The sequence below is a fragment of the Eucyclogobius newberryi genome, unplaced genomic scaffold (assembly GCF_026437365.1).
Source record: "Eucyclogobius newberryi isolate DKJ021-1_F unplaced genomic scaffold, fEucNew1.0.hap1 SCAF_19, whole genome shotgun sequence".
In the NCBI taxonomy this organism is placed as follows: domain Eukaryota; kingdom Metazoa; phylum Chordata; class Actinopteri; order Gobiiformes; family Gobiidae; genus Eucyclogobius; species Eucyclogobius newberryi.
Window position 1 is genome coordinate 26,181,479 of NW_027315823.1, and position 18,788 is coordinate 26,200,266.

General features: G+C 40.5%; 3 protein-coding genes across 3 annotated transcripts; 1 reads left to right on the top strand and 2 right to left on the bottom strand.

Annotated features, from left to right (window-relative positions):
- Nucleotides 1-196: 196 nt before the first annotated feature.
- On the bottom strand, nt 197-4,129 carry arl8ba (ADP-ribosylation factor-like 8Ba). Its single transcript, XM_072452475.1, has 7 exons — nt 3,903-4,129; nt 2,342-2,422; nt 2,173-2,246; nt 1,999-2,092; nt 1,845-1,912; nt 1,027-1,097; nt 197-954 (listed from the first exon to the last, which is right to left on the bottom strand). The coding sequence occupies exons 1-7, from the start codon at nt 4,023-4,025 to the stop codon at nt 905-907; spliced, it is 561 nt and encodes a 186-aa protein (XP_072308576.1). The 5' UTR covers nt 4,026-4,129; the 3' UTR covers nt 197-904.
- Nucleotides 4,130-8,756: 4,627 nt separating this feature from the next.
- LOC140365760 (uncharacterized) lies at nt 8,757-14,113 on the top strand. Its single transcript, XM_072452321.1, has 2 exons — nt 8,757-11,679; nt 13,827-14,113. The coding sequence occupies exons 1-2, from the start codon at nt 8,757-8,759 to the stop codon at nt 14,111-14,113; spliced, it is 3,210 nt and encodes a 1,069-aa protein (XP_072308422.1).
- Nucleotides 13,253-17,616, bottom strand: tnfrsf18 (tumor necrosis factor receptor superfamily, member 18). Its single transcript, XM_072452920.1, has 7 exons — nt 17,502-17,616; nt 16,450-16,575; nt 16,233-16,364; nt 15,756-15,867; nt 15,609-15,679; nt 15,416-15,529; nt 13,253-14,263 (listed from the first exon to the last, which is right to left on the bottom strand). Exons 1-7 carry the CDS (start codon nt 17,611-17,613, stop codon nt 14,169-14,171), a joined length of 762 nt encoding a protein of 253 aa, XP_072309021.1. The 5' UTR covers nt 17,614-17,616; the 3' UTR covers nt 13,253-14,168.
- Nucleotides 17,617-18,788: the final 1,172 nt, after the last annotated feature.

Consider the following 18,788-nt stretch of genomic DNA (forward strand, 5'->3'; position numbering starts at 1 on the left):
CTGTCTTTGTTAGAAACGTGTAAAAAATGCTAACAATGTCTAAAGTACTATTCTGAATAAAACTAACTGTACAAAGTAATAACACAGATTTCCTCTTATTGGCAATTGTAAATTATTATCAAGATACTTGTAAGTTAAAAGGCTGACTGAATCTGATGCAAGAAACAGAATGTACAACCACGCACAATACGATGACTAAATTAAAACATTTTGTTTGCCTTTATTTCTTGTATATATTGAGTTTGTGAATGACAAATCCCAGACAGCAGGCCTCTTTGCTTCAAGAAGTGAGAGTTACCGCACAAGGCACTTCATATTCTGCCACTCCTCAAGCTCAGAGGCAGAACCAACCATCCAGTGCAATACAGCTTACTTACAGAACTAGTACATTCAAACTTTTAAATAGTTTCATACAGAATATTCACACGCAATCAGTAAAAATCATATTAGCTCTATTTTTGTACAATCTGCAAAAACTGACCTTCTTAAATGCATCGTCTAAACTTAAAACAGCCTTATTAAGCAGTCATCAAAGGGAAATTACATTTGTAAATAATAATAGAATGGCATTTCTTGGCATCAGCTGTATGCGTGAACCTAATTTAATGACAGCCCCTTTAAGTTCATGATGTTCTGTACCCTTAAGTCACAAACTACCAAAAATAACCAAGCCAGAATTGCTGTTCAGAAGCTAACCTCTATTCCATAACATTTTACAGTATGTTACAATGCCGGTCATACAACATTGCTCTTGGGCCTTGTTGGAGCAAACAAAGCGAAGATAAATAGAATAGAATGTAGGTGTCAAGAATAAGCGTACGTGGTTTTGGAAACATGACTGTACATAACAGCAGTGATGCATGTGGCTTGACAGAGAAAAACATTGGGAAACAATTAAGTGTTTTCAGCTCCTTCTGGATTTTGAGTGCTGGATGAGCCACTGAAGAGTAATATCTGCGTAGAAAAGATAAAATACAAGCATTATTACAGTGAAAAATGGCTGTACTGAAGTTAAATTTGTCTCACCTATGTTGTCTTTTTCTTTGCAGGAAATTGAGTAGCAGCAAATTTCTCTGTCTTGAATTGCTGACAGATTCCTACAAAACCAAAACCACAGTTCATTTTCATGTTTATGTTGTCAATGTAGGCATTATCTCTATTAAATGTAGCAGGGAGAAGCATTCCTCTCCATTTGTGTCGTGAAAAACTAAAAGAGGTAATGTTTTGGATGCACCTTGGTTTATTGACTCAACGTCTTTAGCTTTGATTATAGCGCATATTCACTGTGGCAGTTTCTGCATTAATATTAAAATATATATTTCCATCCAGTGTTGCATTTTTTTCAACAGTTGCTCTTGTATTGATGATGAAGAGTGACCACAGCACAAAACCTTCTCCAGCTCAAACACTCTCACTCAGGTTTAGATCTGTAGTAGATTAGTTTCTGCTTCTCCTTAGATATTTTCTCTGCTTGATGCCAATGATTTGACCCTTCTCAAACACACTGACATCTTTTCCATTACCACGGGATTTGTCTTTCCACATGTTTCAGAAAGGAGAAGCCACTCACTTGAATCCAGGAGATAACCTTTTTTTTGGTCAGGCAGTGTAATAAGTCTAATTTTATTTTATTTGTAAATTCTTAATTGTATGCATGCCTTTATTGACATATTTCGCTTCTAGTATTATTATTCATCATTGTTTTATGTTGCAGCAGAAGCAAGTTCCTTGTGCAATGGCAATAAACCTTTTTCTGATTCAAATATACTTCTACTGTAGTTTTTGCAAAGATTTACAGATACTACAATGCCTGTCCACTGCTTTTACTTGTTGTTCATACTTACATTTTTTCAATAAGCTGCTTTTCATCTAATGCATTCGGAAGATCCCTTTTGTTGCCCAGTACCAAAACCTTTAAATAAGTATTAAAATACAGCATGACGCATACTTCAAAAACACAAGTATAATAATAGCAAATAATTTTAATTGTGAACTCACAGGAATTCCTTGCAATTGAGGTTTGTCTAATAAATTATGAAGCTCATTTCGTGACGCCTCTACCTTTTCCCGGTCTGCTGCGTCAACCATGTACCTAAAAACAAAACAAACAATTTTAAACTGTGTGCGAATTACTTTCTGTAGAGACTTGACAATCGATTTTGGTAAACGTACACAATTGCGTTGACTCCCCGACAGTACCGTTCCCACATGCTCCTGAATCTTGGCTGCCCTCCTATATCCCATATCTGTAAGGAGAAAACTGCACTTAAATAACATGTAAAGGACAATGATTGTAAAAACAAATTAATTAAATATGCCTAAATTATTAGAGTAAGTGTACCTTGATGGTCACATTTCCTTTGGTGACTTTTCTCATGTTAAATCCAACTGTTGGGATCATGTCTTCACTGAAATGCCCAGACTAAAAACAGACAGGAAATTAGTTATTTTATTTTCATAAAATACCCCGGAAAAATAATTACATAAATTAAATGCATAATACATCTTAGCGGCTCCAAATAATCTTTGTTATATATGCTCAAATCAAAAAAATGATAACAACACTTTATATTATCCTAAACGTTTAATTTAAAAAAAATGTGGGTGGGAGGTCTTGAAAAATAATCTGCAGTGCACCATAATCTTTACAGAGGTCAGTCGAAAAAATGTGTATAATAAGCCATCTGTATTTTCCCCAGTACAATCTGCATCATTTTAGTAACACTTTTGATGTGGCAAAACACACTCGCAGCACATGACTTCAGAGTCACCTGACGAACTTAAGTGGATATGACTGCCGTGGTCTTATGACTGAAAGGAAGAGGAGAAAACAGCATCAACTGTTACTACCCATTCACACGAAATCAACCACAATGTACACACGTGCGTGCACGCATGCGCGCACACACACAAACTCACACACACAGCATTAGCCTCGGGAAGAAAGCTTTACAACCGGTTAGTGAGGGATTTCCAGTTAAGTACTTTAAGTGTATAGGAAACAATCTTTATCTATTGTTAGATTAGACAAACTGAAAGTATTCCTCATTTTCATTATTACTTTTCAACTACACCTGATAAAGAAGTATTTATGATGTGATAAAGGCCAGATTTATTAAGTTAAATAATTTAAATGTATAACTACAACATATATAATTTATTGATACCAATGTGTGATGGGCTTAAATTGCAACAACAACAATTTAGATAACCCTTGCTTTTGAACATCAAAATCCTGGATGGCTGTTGTATTTACAGTATAGACAATTTGGTATGTGGCGCTACACATTAAGTGCAATACAAATAAAATGTATTATGACTGGATTTGCTTATTAAATGAAGAAGTAAATGTATTGGTAAATACTTTATCATCACCACAATATTACGAAACAAAGTCAGAGCACAGCGGATGCAAAGCAATCCAACCACAGACTGTCACAAGTCATAAGCTGTCAGGAATATAAGTTTGAGAAAATCCAAAGCGTGTGTCTAACTCCAATAACTAAAACATACTGTGCATAGACAGGGCAAAATGTACAAGAAAGCGGTATTTCATGACTTTACACAAAGTGGTGCTAAATAGACATGTAAGCCAATTCACTGAAGAGTACAGTAGAGAAATTGCTTATTAGAATTTAGCATACAGTGAAATGCTAACTAGTTTTAGCATGCTAAAACAGTCATAACACAGTCACGCCTGAGTCACAACACCGCCTTTGGCGCAGGTGAGAAGAGATAGGAACACAACAGAATAGGTTGCGATTCACGATTTAGCCAAATCAAATTGCCCTACCTTAAAACATAAGCATGGTTTTGGCACATTTTTTAAATACTATTCTATTACCGGCGCTCGAGGCATTAGCATTTAGCAAAGTGGCTAGCGGCTAAGAGACAAGACTTACAGCAATCACGTTTACAAATGTTGTTTTCCCGGAGTACTGGAGGCCGACCAGGGTCAGCTCCATCTCCTCCTTCCAAAACAAAGACTTGAACCAGTCCAGGAGCCGGTTTATTAGCGCCAACATCTTGCGATCGGTGCTCACTTTGCCCTGAGCTTGTTGTGTTTCTGCAGCCCTGTCAGGAGCGTCAGATGTGGCGTTTTTTCCAGTGGAGAAGGAGGAAGAGAAGTAGGACCGTGGTCATGTGATTAGTCCAACCGCGCGTCCGACAGCGACCATAGCGGCCAACATGGGAACTACAGCTGAGTCAAAGACCACAGGGTGGGTATGTTTATTGAGCATGTTAAGTTACCCCCCAAAAAAATACGCGGGGCACTACGAGGATAAATTAATTAATGAGAAAAAAGTCATAAATTAATTAGAAAAAAATGATTAAATAACGAGAAAAAAGTCATTAATGAGAATAAAGGCCCGGGGATCCGATACGCGTTTCACTTTCAGCACCACCGCCAGGACACAAATGGCGCTTGACTTGGGTGGGTAAAAAGTTAATACAAAAGCCCAAAATTCTTCAGACCTTATTCTTTAGACTTTATTCTTTAGACTTTATCCTTTCAACTTAATTACTTCTATTATTATTTTTATCTTTATTATTTTTCCCCTCCATCCCTTGTTGGGAAATGGGAGGTTTTGTCCATGGGAGTTTTTGTTTATAAGAGATCTTCTACTGAGAGTGTTTTTCAAACTTCCTATAAGTGATCTGTTCTTTTCTTCTGAATCTACCTCTGTATCTACCTGCGTTGCATCAATGAAATTTCCCCATGTGGACAATAAAGGAATATCGTGTTGTTGTTGTTGTTGTTGTTGTTGTTGTTGTTGTTGTTGTTGTTGCTTTATGGCAGTTGGCATCCGAGTGTTGCATTACCGCCAGACTGTAATCCTTAGAATTTGTCGCAGTCCTAAAAGGTCTTCTTCCAGTGCTTATCTTGTTGTTGTTGTTGTTGTTGTTGTTGTTGTTGTTGTTTTATGGCGGTTGGCATCCGAGTGTTGCATTACCGCCAGACTTTATTCCTCAGACTTTTCGTAGTCCTCAGACTGTCGTAGTCCGTGAAAGTACTCCTTCCATTGCTTTGGTGTTACAAAGCCCATGAGGTCATGATATGTCTTTGTGACTAGAATAGTTGTTGTTTCAGAGACCAACCGGCTTTATTCCAGGGAGACTCTTCTTCATCTTCCTCTCCTTCTTTGACGTTCGGCGCTTCCACCGTACAGCTTATGCTGTTGTTGTTGTTGTTGTTGTTGTTGTTGTTGTTGTTGTTGTTGTTGTTGTTGTTGTTGTTGTTGTTGTTGTTGTTGTTGTTGTTGTTGTTGTTGTTGTTGTTGTTGTTGTTGTTGTTGTTGTTGTTGTTGTTTTATGGCGGTTGGCATCCGAGTGTTGCATTACCGCCAGACTTTATTTCTCAGACGTTTCGTAGTCCTCAGACTCTGTCGTAGTCCGTAAAAGTACTCCTCCCATTGCTTTGGTGTTACAAAGCCCATGAGGTCATGATATGTCTTTGTGACTAGAATAGTTGTTGTGTCAGTGACCAACCGGCTTTATTCCAGGGAGACTCTTCTTCATCTTCCTCTCCCTCTTTGACGTTCGGTGCTTTGGAAGTACAAAGCCCATGAGGTCATGGGACGTCTTTGTTGTTTTACAAAGCCCATGAGGTCATGGGACGTCTTTGTCGTTTTATCCTTTAGAAGTCCTTCTTCCATCACTTTGGTGTTTCTAGGCCCATGAAGTCAAAGCGCGTTAGAACATCCTCTTGCTCCTCATCCTCGGCTCAGTCTCCAACACCCCCCACCTCTATAAACGTTTACCCAGCCCTGTGCTACATAAGTAAGCAACCACAGCCTGACACAGACCCTGTGACTGAATCGCCAGAACGTTCCGCAGATTGAACTCCCGCCCATTATTCCGAAACCACAAGGCCAACCCGGCCCTTTCTCTATCATAAGCCTCACAGCAAATCAGCACATGCTCGACAGTCTCTGGCACCTGACAGTGACCACACAGACCGGTCGGGTGTTTGCCTATCCTACTCAGTGACCAATTGAGTCCAGTATGGCCAATCCTCATGCGGGCGAAGGCCCTTTCCTCCCACGCGTTCCTGCCCATAGACCCGCAAGGACCCACACTACCCTGTACGTGATAGAGATGCCGTCCAGTAACACAGTGGCTCCAAAATTCCTGCCAAAGGCCGAACACATGACTCTTGATAACGGGCTTGATTTCAGATTTGCTTAACTCAACCGCCACATCAATTGATGGCCGCCTAAGGGAATGTTTAGCCAGTGCATCAGCCATTTCGTTACCATCCACCCCCACATCCGTAGGGACCCAAAAGAAGGAAACCCTCACATCCTTCCTGGACAGGGAGAGCATCAGACAGAAGATGCCATTCAACACATCCTGTCTGCAATCCGATTTCCCAGATTTAATGCTTTGCAATGCAGAAAGGCTGTCAGAGGCCACCACAATGCCGCAACACTGCAAAGCAGATTCCGCCCATTCCAATGCCAACCGTATCGCTATGAGTTCCGACGTGAAAACAGAAAGGCGATCTGTCAACCTCTTCTTGACCGCCAGCCCCAGGTCAGGCACAAACTAAGCGGCGCCAGTACGCCCACTTCAGGATCCCTAGACCCGTCGGTATAAATAAACACATCACCTGAGTGCTTATCGATGAGCGCTTGAACGGCAAACTGCGGTGCCCTCCCAGCGACTCCTCTAAGCTTGCCATGCAAGCTAACATCAACAGGAGCCGGGACAAACTTCCACGGAGCTATAGCAGACAAAGCCACCGACGGGGTCACACGCAGATCACCAACCCCCGCAAGTCGCGCCTTCGCATTTCCTACCTGGCTAAAAACCATACCGCCAGCCTCACTCTGCCCCCCATCAACCCTGAGAAAGTCCCTCACCGGGTGAGAGCTCGTATGACCTTGCACATTCACCCAGTAAGCCAACAGAAGTTCTAGCCTCCGGAGCCGTAACGGAAATTCCCCCAACTCAACCTGCAGCGCCGAGACAGGGGAGGTCCTAAAAGCCCTACAGCAGATGCGCAAGGCCTGGGCTTGCTCCACATCAAGCTTCTTTAAGTTAGTCTCAGCCGCAGACATGTAGGCTATACAGCCATAATCAATAGCCGCCCTCATGACGGCCCGATAAATACCCAGGAGCGACCTTCTGCTGGCCCCCCAGTCCTGGCCGGATAGACAACGAAGCAAGTTATTCACCCTTTTGCATTTACCACTGACCTCATCAATGTGCTGACGCCAACTAAGCCTCTCGTCAAAGGTGACCCCCAAGAACCTCACCTCCCTGACCTGTTCGAGCACCTGCCCATGCAGTCGAAGGGAGACGTCCCTATGCCCATTGAAGAAACAGATCACTTGAGACTTCCGTACGGACAGTTTAAACCCCCACTTCAGGGTCCACTGCTCCACCTGCTGTATTGCCCTTTGCAGTTTCGCCTCGTAAAACCGGAGATTCCTCCCTCTCACCCATAGAGCGCCATCGTCAGCATAAAGGCTCCTCCCAACAGACCCATCCACGTCGTCAAAGATGTCCTTAATCATAACATTGAACAAGATAGGGCTACACACACTCCCCTGCGGGATCCCATTCTCCACCCCATAGACCCCAGAGTAAGCAGCGCCCACTCTGGTTTGGATACGCCGGCCAGACAGAAAGCTCCGGACCCAGTTAAACAGTTTACCCTTCACACCACACTTCCGCAGCATAATGAGGAGCCCATCCTTCCAAACCATATCGTACGCCTTCTCCACATCGAAGAGCACCGCAATAACCTTTTCTTTCTGAGCCCTGGCCAGCTGGATATCAGATTCCAAACACAACACGGAATCCATGGTGTTCCTGCCCCTACGGAAACCACTCTGGTGCGCGGGAAGCAAACCCTGACTCGCCAAGAAGTAATCCAACCGCTCCTATAGAAGTTCTTCTTCCATCACTTTGGCGTTTCTAGGCCCATGAAGTCAAAGCTTATCTTTTATCGTATTCTTTAGACTTCATTCTTCAGTTCAAAGCCCATGAGTTCAAAGCACATGAGTTCCAAGCCCACGAATTCCAAGCACATGAGATCCTCGTCTTCTTCCCCCTCCTTGGCACTCCACAGCGGCCGGCATCCAAGCGCCACCACCGCCACCCACCACAGCAGTGCAACACACCCCAACTCTATAAACGTCTACCCAACCCTGTGTAAGTAAGAACTAATTGCAATGATATGGCAACTTAAAATGATATCACGTGATGTAACAATCCGGATTTCCATTCTATGCAAAGTTGGGTTGCTACGATGATAACATTCTCCTCTGACTGGCTGCTGGTTTGATTAACAACAACTACAGAAGAAGAATAAAATCGAAAGTCTAGGGAGTCTAGACGTATAACTGCAGTGGGTGGCGGTAATGTAACACTTGTATACCAACCGACATAAAACACCAAAGAAGAAGAAGAAGATTACCAGGAGTCTTATGATGTCACTTGCTATGAGGTCATAAAATGTTTGTGAACTCATTACCAAGACTCAGGTGGCAGTAATGTAACACTTGGATACCAACCGCCATAAAACACCAAAGAAGAAGAAGAATCAAGTCTAAAGAATAAAGTCTAACTACAGTAGGTGGCGGTAATGTAACATTAGATACCAACCGCCATAAAACACCAAAGAAGAAGAAGAAGAATTAAAATGTATTCGAAATCACAACATCGCAACAGTAGTGCAGACACACAATACTACAAGTTAAAGAGATAATTTGGGCAGTGAAATTGCAGTTTCTTAACTACCAAAAATGACGGAACTTGATATAATTCTTCAAAGGCTGGTGGATGAACAGGAGATGCAAATGACACGGAATATGCTCCATCAAGAAAAGAAAGAACAATGGTGGAGGGAAAAGTCAACTTTCGGTGAGATCGACGCGTGGGAGAAAACCTTTATGGCCAAGAAGAAAGATGCCCAACTCACAGAGGAGAGGATGGAGCGAGAATCCCTTTCGCTTGAGAATAAAGTGAAAGTTCAGCAGCAGGAAAGAAAAAACTTGTATGAGGGCAATGAAGAAGCTTTCTTAAATAGAGAAACAGCCCTACTGAGAAAAAACGCTGAGCTGAACAAGGAACTAACTGAGAAGAGGGAGCAAGAAACCAACTGGATGAAAGATTTTGCCGCATTAAAAAGTCAGCTGGCCAAAAGGGAGAACCAAGTTCTTCACAGCCAGAGAGAGCAAGAGGAAAAGTTCAGGGCTAATATGGATTGTAAAATGAAGTCGTGGTTCAACGAGAAAGAAAAATTTGTGGGTGAGCGAACAACATTGGAGGCTAAAAACATGGAATTGGAGGATGAAAACAGGAAATTGGAGGATGAAAACAGGGATCTTGTCATGAAAATCAAACAGTTCCAACAGGATTGGTCTCATACAGAAATAATGCTCAACAGTGAAAGGGAGTGCCTGAAAATGCAGTTAGCAGCAATTCAGAAATATTCCCAGCAGACAATAACATTCAGCAAAGTCCAAACCATGACCACGAGCATGAAATGGGAAGAGCCCTCCAGCCTGAAAGAAAAGGTTTATCTTAAGAACAAGGTCGCTTTGCTCAACAAACTGATTGAAAAGAGAAGGATAATAGAGAACCTGAAGCAACAACAATCACAGCTGATCGTCGACAATAGACAATGGCAAAAAATGTTCAAAAGTTGTGAGAAAAATAATTGGGAATTGAAAAAGCAGTACGAGTTAGGGCAAAAAGAGAAACTCACATTTCAAATAGAATGTTCCAAAAAGAATGACCAAATCGAGACGCTGCACAACAAAATCGTTACACTTAAGGAGAATTTTGCAACGGAAAAGAAAATCAATTGCAAGGTAAATGAGCAGAAAGAGTCATGGGCCAAAGAGAAATTAGAACTTCAAAGAGATCAGTCCAAAAATGCTCAAAAAATTGAGGAGCAGCAAAATGAAATCAAAAAGCAAAAAAATGAAATTGAGAAACTGAAAAGCAAAATTGAAAAGCTTCAGGAGAATCTGATAACAGAGCAGGGAAATTATTGTGAGAAATTACAAATGCAGCAGACTTTGAATCAACAGCTTGAACTCAAAGAAGTGAAGTGTCAGGAGACATTTGCAAAGGAACAGCAAAAGAATCGCGATTTAAAACACCAGCAGGAGATTTGGGAAAAAGCTAAATCCGAACTTGAAAGAGATTGCACCCAAAAGGAAAAAAACATTAAGTGGCTTGAAGACAAAAATGACACACTCCAAGACCAAATTGAAGAGCTTCAGGAGAGGCTTGCCACAGAACTTAAAAAGTGTCGCAAAACCTTGGATTCTGAGTTTAAACAACAGCAGGAGATTTGGGATAAAGAGAAATTCGGACTTGAGAGAGATTGTGCCCAAACTATTATAAAAAACAAGATGCTTGAAGAAAGAAATGACACACTCCAAGACCAAATCAAAGAGCTTCAAGAGAGGCTTGCCACAGAACTTAAAAAGTGTCGCAAAACCTTGGATTCAGAGTTAAAAGAACAGCAGGAGATTTGGGGAAAAGAGAAATTCGGACTTGAAACCGATTGTGCCCAAAAGGCCAAAAAAAACAAGATGCTTGAAGACAAAAATGATACACTCCAAGACCAAATTGAAAAGCTTCAGGAGAGGCTTGCCACAGAACAGAGAAGGTGTCTCAAAAACTTGGATTCTGAGTTAAAACAACAGCAGGAGATTTGTGAAAAAGAAAAATTTGGACTTGAAAGTGATTGTGCCGAAAAGCATACAAAAATCAAGCTGCTTGGAGACAAAAATGATACACTCCAAGACCAAGTTAAAGAGCTTCAGGAGATGCTGGCCACAGAACAGCAAAAGTATCTTGAAAACTTAGATTCTGAGTTAAGACAACAGCAGGAGATTTTTGAAAAAGAACAAATCAAATTTCAAAAACGCTGCACCAGAAAAAATAAAATAATCAAGGATCTGCAAGAAAAAAATTATAATCTGGAAGACCAAATTAAAAAGCTTCTGGACAAGCATGCAACAGAACAGCAGGACTTGCAAGAAGACAATTTTAAGCAGAAAAACACAATTTTTGAGCTTCAGGAGAAGATTTCAACACAACAGGAAAAAATGGATTGTGAGTTTAAACAGCAAGAAGAGAATTGGAAAAAAGAGAAAAGGGAACTTGAAGAAAAAATTTACAAAATGGATTGCCAAAATGCAAGGATCTGTAAGACTTTAGAATTGGAACGTCTGGATATTAAAAAGCAACGACAAAATGAGAATGAAACTATTCGGCTCAACAAAGATGACGTTTGGAAGAAGGAGAAGTTAAAGTTTGAGAACCAAATGAAAGAGAAGGAGCTTTCATTTGAGCAGACCCTGAATGAGTTGCAAAAAGAACAAACTGAACTTGACTTAAAACAAAAACACATGGCCAAGCCCAAAATGCAGATCCTAACTGCTGCCAGTCAAATCCAGCCATGCCTGACGACCTTGGATAGCGGCTTAAAAAGGACAATATGTTTTGCATCTCCGGTAAACACAAAGATCGAAGACTGCGATGTGAGCCAAAGCTGCTATTCCTCGATTGGCGCAAGTTCAGACAGCAACTCTGGGGGAACATCATTCAGCTACAACGATGTATCTCCAGACAACATTAGAGACACTCCCAAAATGGAGAGGATATCCGAAAACAGTCCTCCTTTGAAAGGCTCTGCAGCTCGCTTTCGTAAGATGAATAAGGTAGAAAGCTCCTGCACACAAGATGATGAATTTTCAACGAAGAAGAAAAAATCATGGAGTCAACGTTTGAGATTTTTCAAGAGCTAAACGTCACAACACCTCAATTTTATAGTAATAAGTTACATTCAAATAACAAGGAACGAACAATGAACGGTTCCTCATCTGCCTGGATAAAATGTCCTGAGTGGTTTTGGCTCCACCATGTCAATTTCGATTCAATTCATGTTTGTAATGCCCAAAATCACATCAGCATTTGCCTCAGAGGGAAAGTCTACCTGCAAACGCACAAATAGATAAAGTGAAACTAGTGGTCACATATTCAACTCTAAAGTTGTGATCGTCAGTTAATTGTCTTTAAAGCAAAATCAATCCAGGTTCATTTCTGGATCATAGTTCAGAAGCATGCCCCATAGAGGTGAATACAGGGGTCCTACATGTGCACGCGGCCAGCACTGGATCTGCAAAGACAAGACGAGCAAAAAGGAAACAAATAATGTGCAATACCTTTGAGAATGTCCAGAGTAGGTTGTTACAGAGAGAAGAGGAGGAGCTGTCAGCGCAGGACAGGACAACTATCAGACCAGGACCAACTCAGAACTTAACCAGGTCTAACTAATGCAGGGCTAAACTTTAAATCAGGACCACTATTAGACCATGGCCATATTTTGGCCCCCGGAGGTAGCTTTAACGTGGGCGCAGCAGAGCTCATTTCGTCACACCTTGCAGTCGGAGCAATTGATGACACCGCAGGAGGTGGAATTCTAAACAAGAGGCGTATTTATGGCAAAATAGTAAGTGGAGTAAAGCAACTTGAGGGCGTGGTCTGGTGGTCCAGGGACCCCAGGACAAGGTGGGAAACACCTCCAAAGGTGGTGGAGAACGACTGAGCCAAAATCCTGTGGGACTTCAGATATAGACTGACAGAATGGTACCCAACCAGATATTGTGGTGGTGGATAAACTGAGGAAAAGCCATTGTGGTTGAAACTGAAGAAATACCAAGGGCTCAGAGAAGAGCTGGAGAAGGCGTGGAAGGTGAAAGTGGGGCCAGTGGTCATCGGAGCCCTCGGGGCAGTGACCCCCAAACTGGAGGAGTGGCTACTACAGATCCCTGGAAAAACCTCAGACATCTCGGTCCACAAAAGTACAGTGCAGGAACAGCAAAGATACTGCACAGAACCCTCAAGTTCCCAGGCCTCTGGTAGAGGACCCGAGACCACCCACTGAGGGTGTGAAGGGAAATTTTATTTTTTTATATATATGTTTGTATTGTGTTAAATTATTATTATTAAATTTTGTCTCATTGGTCTTTGTAAGAGATTTAGTTTCTTTCTTTGAGACAGGGACCCTGAGCAGGAGAGATGCATTGTACCAGGCTGTAGCTTATTTCCACCTGTCCATGAGCAGGCTGATGTTATTAAGTCCCACTATGGTAAAGCACCTTATGCACTGATTGTGAGATTATTTATTCAATACTGATTTGATTAACATTTATTATTATACAACACAATGAGCAACAAAATGAAACAGTTCACAAAATAATTCAAATCAAGATGACAATTCAGCAATTCAAGTCTTTAAAAGTGTAAATCATAAATTCATGTAAAATCATCCCTTCAGATTACATTTGATTAGAGGACAAAACACAACAAGAAATATTGAAACAAGCAATCTCACAGTATAAATAATGGCTTAACAAGGGCCATTTCCTGTTTCTGTCAGTAAGCCTGTGATGCTGATGTTATTTATGAACAACAGGTCATTCTCCAAGTCAACAACTGCGTCACCTTTAGGAATAGCCCTACTTTTGTTTTCTTTTTTAACACTTCAAATGAACTGAAAAGTCAATCCTCTACTCCAATCTCTCTGAACAGAGCACAGATCTTATTTGACATTATATTTTATTTAAAATATCTATGAAAACTTGTATGACATTGTTTATATTTTTATCCAAATGTGGCAGAGTGGACTAATGCGTCCACTATTTTACTCCATGTTCACAGTTTACACTCACATTTCCAACAACGCCACCTGAGATTCTGGCTCAGGACCAATCTAATCGAAGGCATGGTTTAAGTTATTGATACATTTATTAATACAAATCGTCGATGTTCACAGTCCGTTGTCTTCATAGGAGACAGGTTCATACAAGAACTCACAAAAAGCGTTCAGTTAAAGCGTTCTCAACAAAAGGCAAGACAGGGTCTCTCCGGGCACCTGGAACGGGATGGCTGCAGCACGGCGCAGCTAGCGCGTGAGGCTTTACGCCTCACATCCCGGAGGTCGCACACCACGCGGGCCCATGGCAGCACCGCGGCACACTGGACTGAGGAGCGAGGTGGAGCACCCAGCAACCAGGAAGTGTGTGAGGTCAAAGGCCGACTGACGTCACCAGACAGCAATTTATGGACGTACGCTTGATCAATTCACCTATCAGGGGCGTCTAAGCAGTGGCAGGGCCCGCCTGCAGGCTATCCTACCACACAAAGCTTTCCACTTTGTTTTCAGGGATTGTCGTCTCCTCCATCGATAGTGGACAGAGCTCAGGGGTGGTTACCTTAATGGCTTTAGCTAAAACAGGAAGGGAAGAACACAGTACATTTAGTAATGAATCACATTTGCATTATTGTCACAAAAAATAGGCACAGTTTTGCTCTGTATGAGAACACCTAAGATGCTCCATCATAAGAAATAATGCTCAGAGCAGACTGAACAAGGCGGCTTTTAGCATTTGCTCAGGCATGCTTTATCACTTTCAGTGGTAGAATGTAGCAAAGTACAGAATAATGTATTTTGTTTTAGACACATTTTTAGATATCTAAATAGTAGTTTTTCTGTGGATATTGTATCGATTTTATTTAACTTTTATTTCACCAGGAAAGTCTCTCTCTTTCACCAAGGAGTTAGGGACACAGTAGTCTAGTCTATTTACTGCCTAGAAACAGTGACAGGTCAATAGTTGCATTTCCATATTTCAGAAGGAAGTCTGTTCTTTTTAACTGGACTGAAAACTTTTGCTTTAGTATTTTTTGCACAAATATTGGTACTTTTACTTATGTAACAAAATTGAGCACTTCTTCCATCACAAATTATAATTAAAATCACATACTCATCATATATAGGTCTTAAAAATATGCATGAAAGTATGTAGTTCTGAAAACAATCTGCAAATTTGCAAGAAGGAAGCCTTTCTGTTTCTCCCATCAACCCAAAACATGCACAACAGGTCAAATCCACCAGTTAAAACAGTCCTGACCAGGGCTAGCTCAGTAACCACTGCTCTTGACATGATTCCAGCGACAAATTTTATCTAATCATATTTGTGCCTCTTATTTATATATGTTGCAACCTATCATAGCACTAGGAAAATGTATGTATGTAGTAGTAGTAGTAGTAGTAGTAGTAGTAGTAGAGGTAGTAGTGGAAGTAGTTGTAGCTGCAGTAAAGATTAAACATCATATAGATGATTTTGGCTATATTTCAACCATAAAGTATTCATTTTACAAGCGTGTTCAAAGTTTTATTTGCATAGTTAGAGTCTTCAAACTTTCTGAACTGTTTTCCATGGAAGTGAATAGTTTTGCAAAGTGTGCTATAGTTTTGCCAAATTTACGAAACAAAAAAAATTGCGCAAGTGTTTTGGCTAATTGAAGCAATAACATGCTGTATAGATCCAATATTTATTACGGTTTTACTCAACATGTTCTCTGTTAAAATACTTACAATCATTGGGTTTCTTTTTCATCCTCTTTGCCGAGTGATAAGAGAAAACCACAACAATGGTGACAAGGAGAAAGACAAATCCAGACATGACAACCATATAAAGCATCTGTATCTCTGCAAAAGAAAGAGGAATGTTCCGATAAATGTAATTATGACAACTTTAGCTGCATTTTTCCCATGTAGAGATTCTCACCATGGGACTGGCATATTGCATTGTGGGTTTTGTTACCAGCAAAAATTTCAACCAGACCAAGGGCACTGCACCTGTTGGCCAGTAAAGATTGAGTGCATACTTTTGTGGTTTGTGATTTGACCCACATACACGAAAGTTAAGGCTTACTGTATTATTGGGATGCAGACGTTTTTCTTCTCATCAATGTATTTATGATCCGCACAAAGGGGTTCACATTTATACGTGTATTTAGTCCGATTTTTGGCAACATCAACAATATCTGTAAAGATTAGAAAGGAATTATAGCTGCAATGGCTTCCTGTTCATTTTAAGGAGGAAAAATATTGACAAAAGTGCATCTTATGTTTTGTTCTGTTTTTTAGGAGTAAATGTAAAAGTAAAAGTCCATTAAGGCAAAAACACATTACACAAAATGATTTAATGATTATATATATGTTTTGATTAATTCAATAATAATTCATAAATAATTTGCATCCACGTCAAGGGCCATTACATAAGTACTAATAATAATTCCAGCATTTTTAGTATATACAAATATTATTGACAAAAATGTTTTAAACTTGAATAAAACAATTATAGTACTGTAGGTATATGTTTTGTACAGTTTTGAAGGGCAAATATTACCTGTTCTTTTGTGTTTTTCCCCTCTGACGCAGTTGTCTTTCTCACAAGTAAAGCAGAAATTGTCGGAACACAGGAAACCCGAGCCACACGAACATTTAGCATTTGTGGTTGGAGTACATTTCTGAGCATAGTCTGGAGACACAATACAAACCACGAAGACTTCTTAGTAAAGTATGACTTGGTTAGCTGTAAAAAATAGACTGTTAAGAAGCGTTACCTCGTTCACAGGAGTCACACTCTTCACATCGGTCAAAAACACTGGGCGAGTCAGAGAAGTGGCCATCTGGACATGGTTTACAGAGGGTTTGTCTGGTGCTGGTGCAGGTCTGATCCAAATAATGTCCTAAAGGAACACATTACAACACATTACAAAAGACAAAAAACAAAACAAACAAATAATGTATCAATGTGTACCTCTCCAATTGGATATTTGTAATTTGTCAGGTCACAGTACAATCGTAAATTGTTAATCATGACAATTTTAGAAGCAAAATAAAGCTGTTTCAAGTCAACGTAACTCTTATTATGCTTTTCTGTGGTTATTTATGTTATGGCACATTAACAGTACTTAATCATTTAGAAAGCTTGTCATATTTGAAGATTTCCCCGTTGTGATAGTCATGATGTCAATAATCTCAAATAATCATTAAACTCCATCCATTTTCTACCGCTTGTTCCCTTTCGGGGTCGCGGGTGACTGGAGCCTATCCCAGTGACTTCGGGCCTTAGGCGGGGTACATCCTGGACAGTGGCCAACTCGTCACAGGGCCAACACAGAGACATAGACATTACAGACATTCACTAGGGCCAATTTAGAGTCACCAATCTTACCTGACACATGCATGTGTTTGGACGGTGGGAGGAAGCCGGAGAACCCGGAGAGAACCCACGGTAACACGGGGAGAACATGCAGACTCCACCCAGAGAGATCATGTGATGTTGGTCTGGTCCGGGAATCGAACCCATGATCTCCTTCTTGGGAGGCAAGAGCGCTAACCGCCTTTGCCACCGTGCACCCCATCATCATTAAACTCGTCTTACAATAATAATCAAATGCGAAATTGTGACATCCTCAGTACCATCCCATAGTATTTTGTTTTAGAAATGCAGAACACACAGAAGCAAAGCAGAACAAACAGAGCTATGCATAAGTATAATAATGCGGATGACCATTACATCAATTGCATACTTTTGGTGGGGACATTTTTAAGAACTGACTACAAAATTGTCCCATTTCAAAATAAAATTATAGTATAGCATTGTTCTTACCTGCGGGGCACTTGTTGCAGCACATTCCGTTCATTTTCTGCTGTTGATCGCTGCATTTGAGGATAAGTCCAGTTACATTCAGTGCACAGAAGAGCTGGAGGTAGAGCTGCATGTATTTCATTGTGATCACTAGTGCTGAATGTGCCTCTCACTGTTTTATGTTTGCTGTTTCTGACGTCAGTTAAGCCACTGTGGTTCAGACCAACACTTTACATTCGTTTTTAGGAAGTGGGTGTACAAAAGGGCTCGTGCATTTTAATACAGTCGTATAGAGCATTGCATTTTGGCTGTGTTATTAGATCAGTAAGAGATAGTCTTTTTGAACTTTGCGATGAAACCCATGATATAAAATATACATATTGTGTAAGCGTATGTCAGTGGGACTTAACATCAGACTGCCCAGGGACTACATGTGGAAATTTAGCACTTGAGATACAACCTGGTACACTGCATTTCTCGTGATGAGGTTAAAGTATATTGTACACTGTCCCTCAAAATAAATACATATTTATATTTTTGGTTTCAAGAAAGTTCAGTTTTGAAAAGGATTGAATGAGATGTATTAAAGATGCTATAAAAAATACACCAAAGAATGAAACGCTGTAGTCCTATGTCCAAATATTACGTTATAATTGCTCATTTAAAGAGTTTTAAGTAATTAATTTTTCATTTTTGAAGTAATGATGGTATGGGATGAGTAAATCAAAGTGTTGCAAAGTTCAGTGGAAATTCTTTTATGGTTGGAGTATTAATCATGATGGTGGTGTTGAGGTGAGACCGGGATGAAAACAGTTGGGAAGTTCCTAGAAGTACACTCTGACAATGTTCAGCTGTTTAACTGTTCATGTGACTGAAAGGATTTTATCTGCGCTCTTCACTTTTATAGTAACATTTATATTGCTTTTGCTTGTTTTTAATATAATTTGAATGCATCTATTCTTGTTTTAAAGCAATTTTCTTTGAATACAAATAAACTTGCCATGGTGTTTGCAGGTTCTCCCTGTGTTTCTCTGATCGGGTTCTCCAACTTTCTCCATCCACCTATAACCGAACATGCGCACAGACTCTCTCATGACATTTTGCTTTGTATAGGACACATTTCTTTTTGAATCTCCCTTTAACCTTAACCTTCATGTTTTACCTTTAGAAGATGACGGCAGTAATGTCAGTCTCTGTGGTGTAAACGTCAGCAGTCACACTAACCAAACCCGAGACTGTGAAGGAGATGTGGTCGTGTGGAGGAAGACAATACGTTGTTGACTAAATGTGATGCTCACGATGACACGA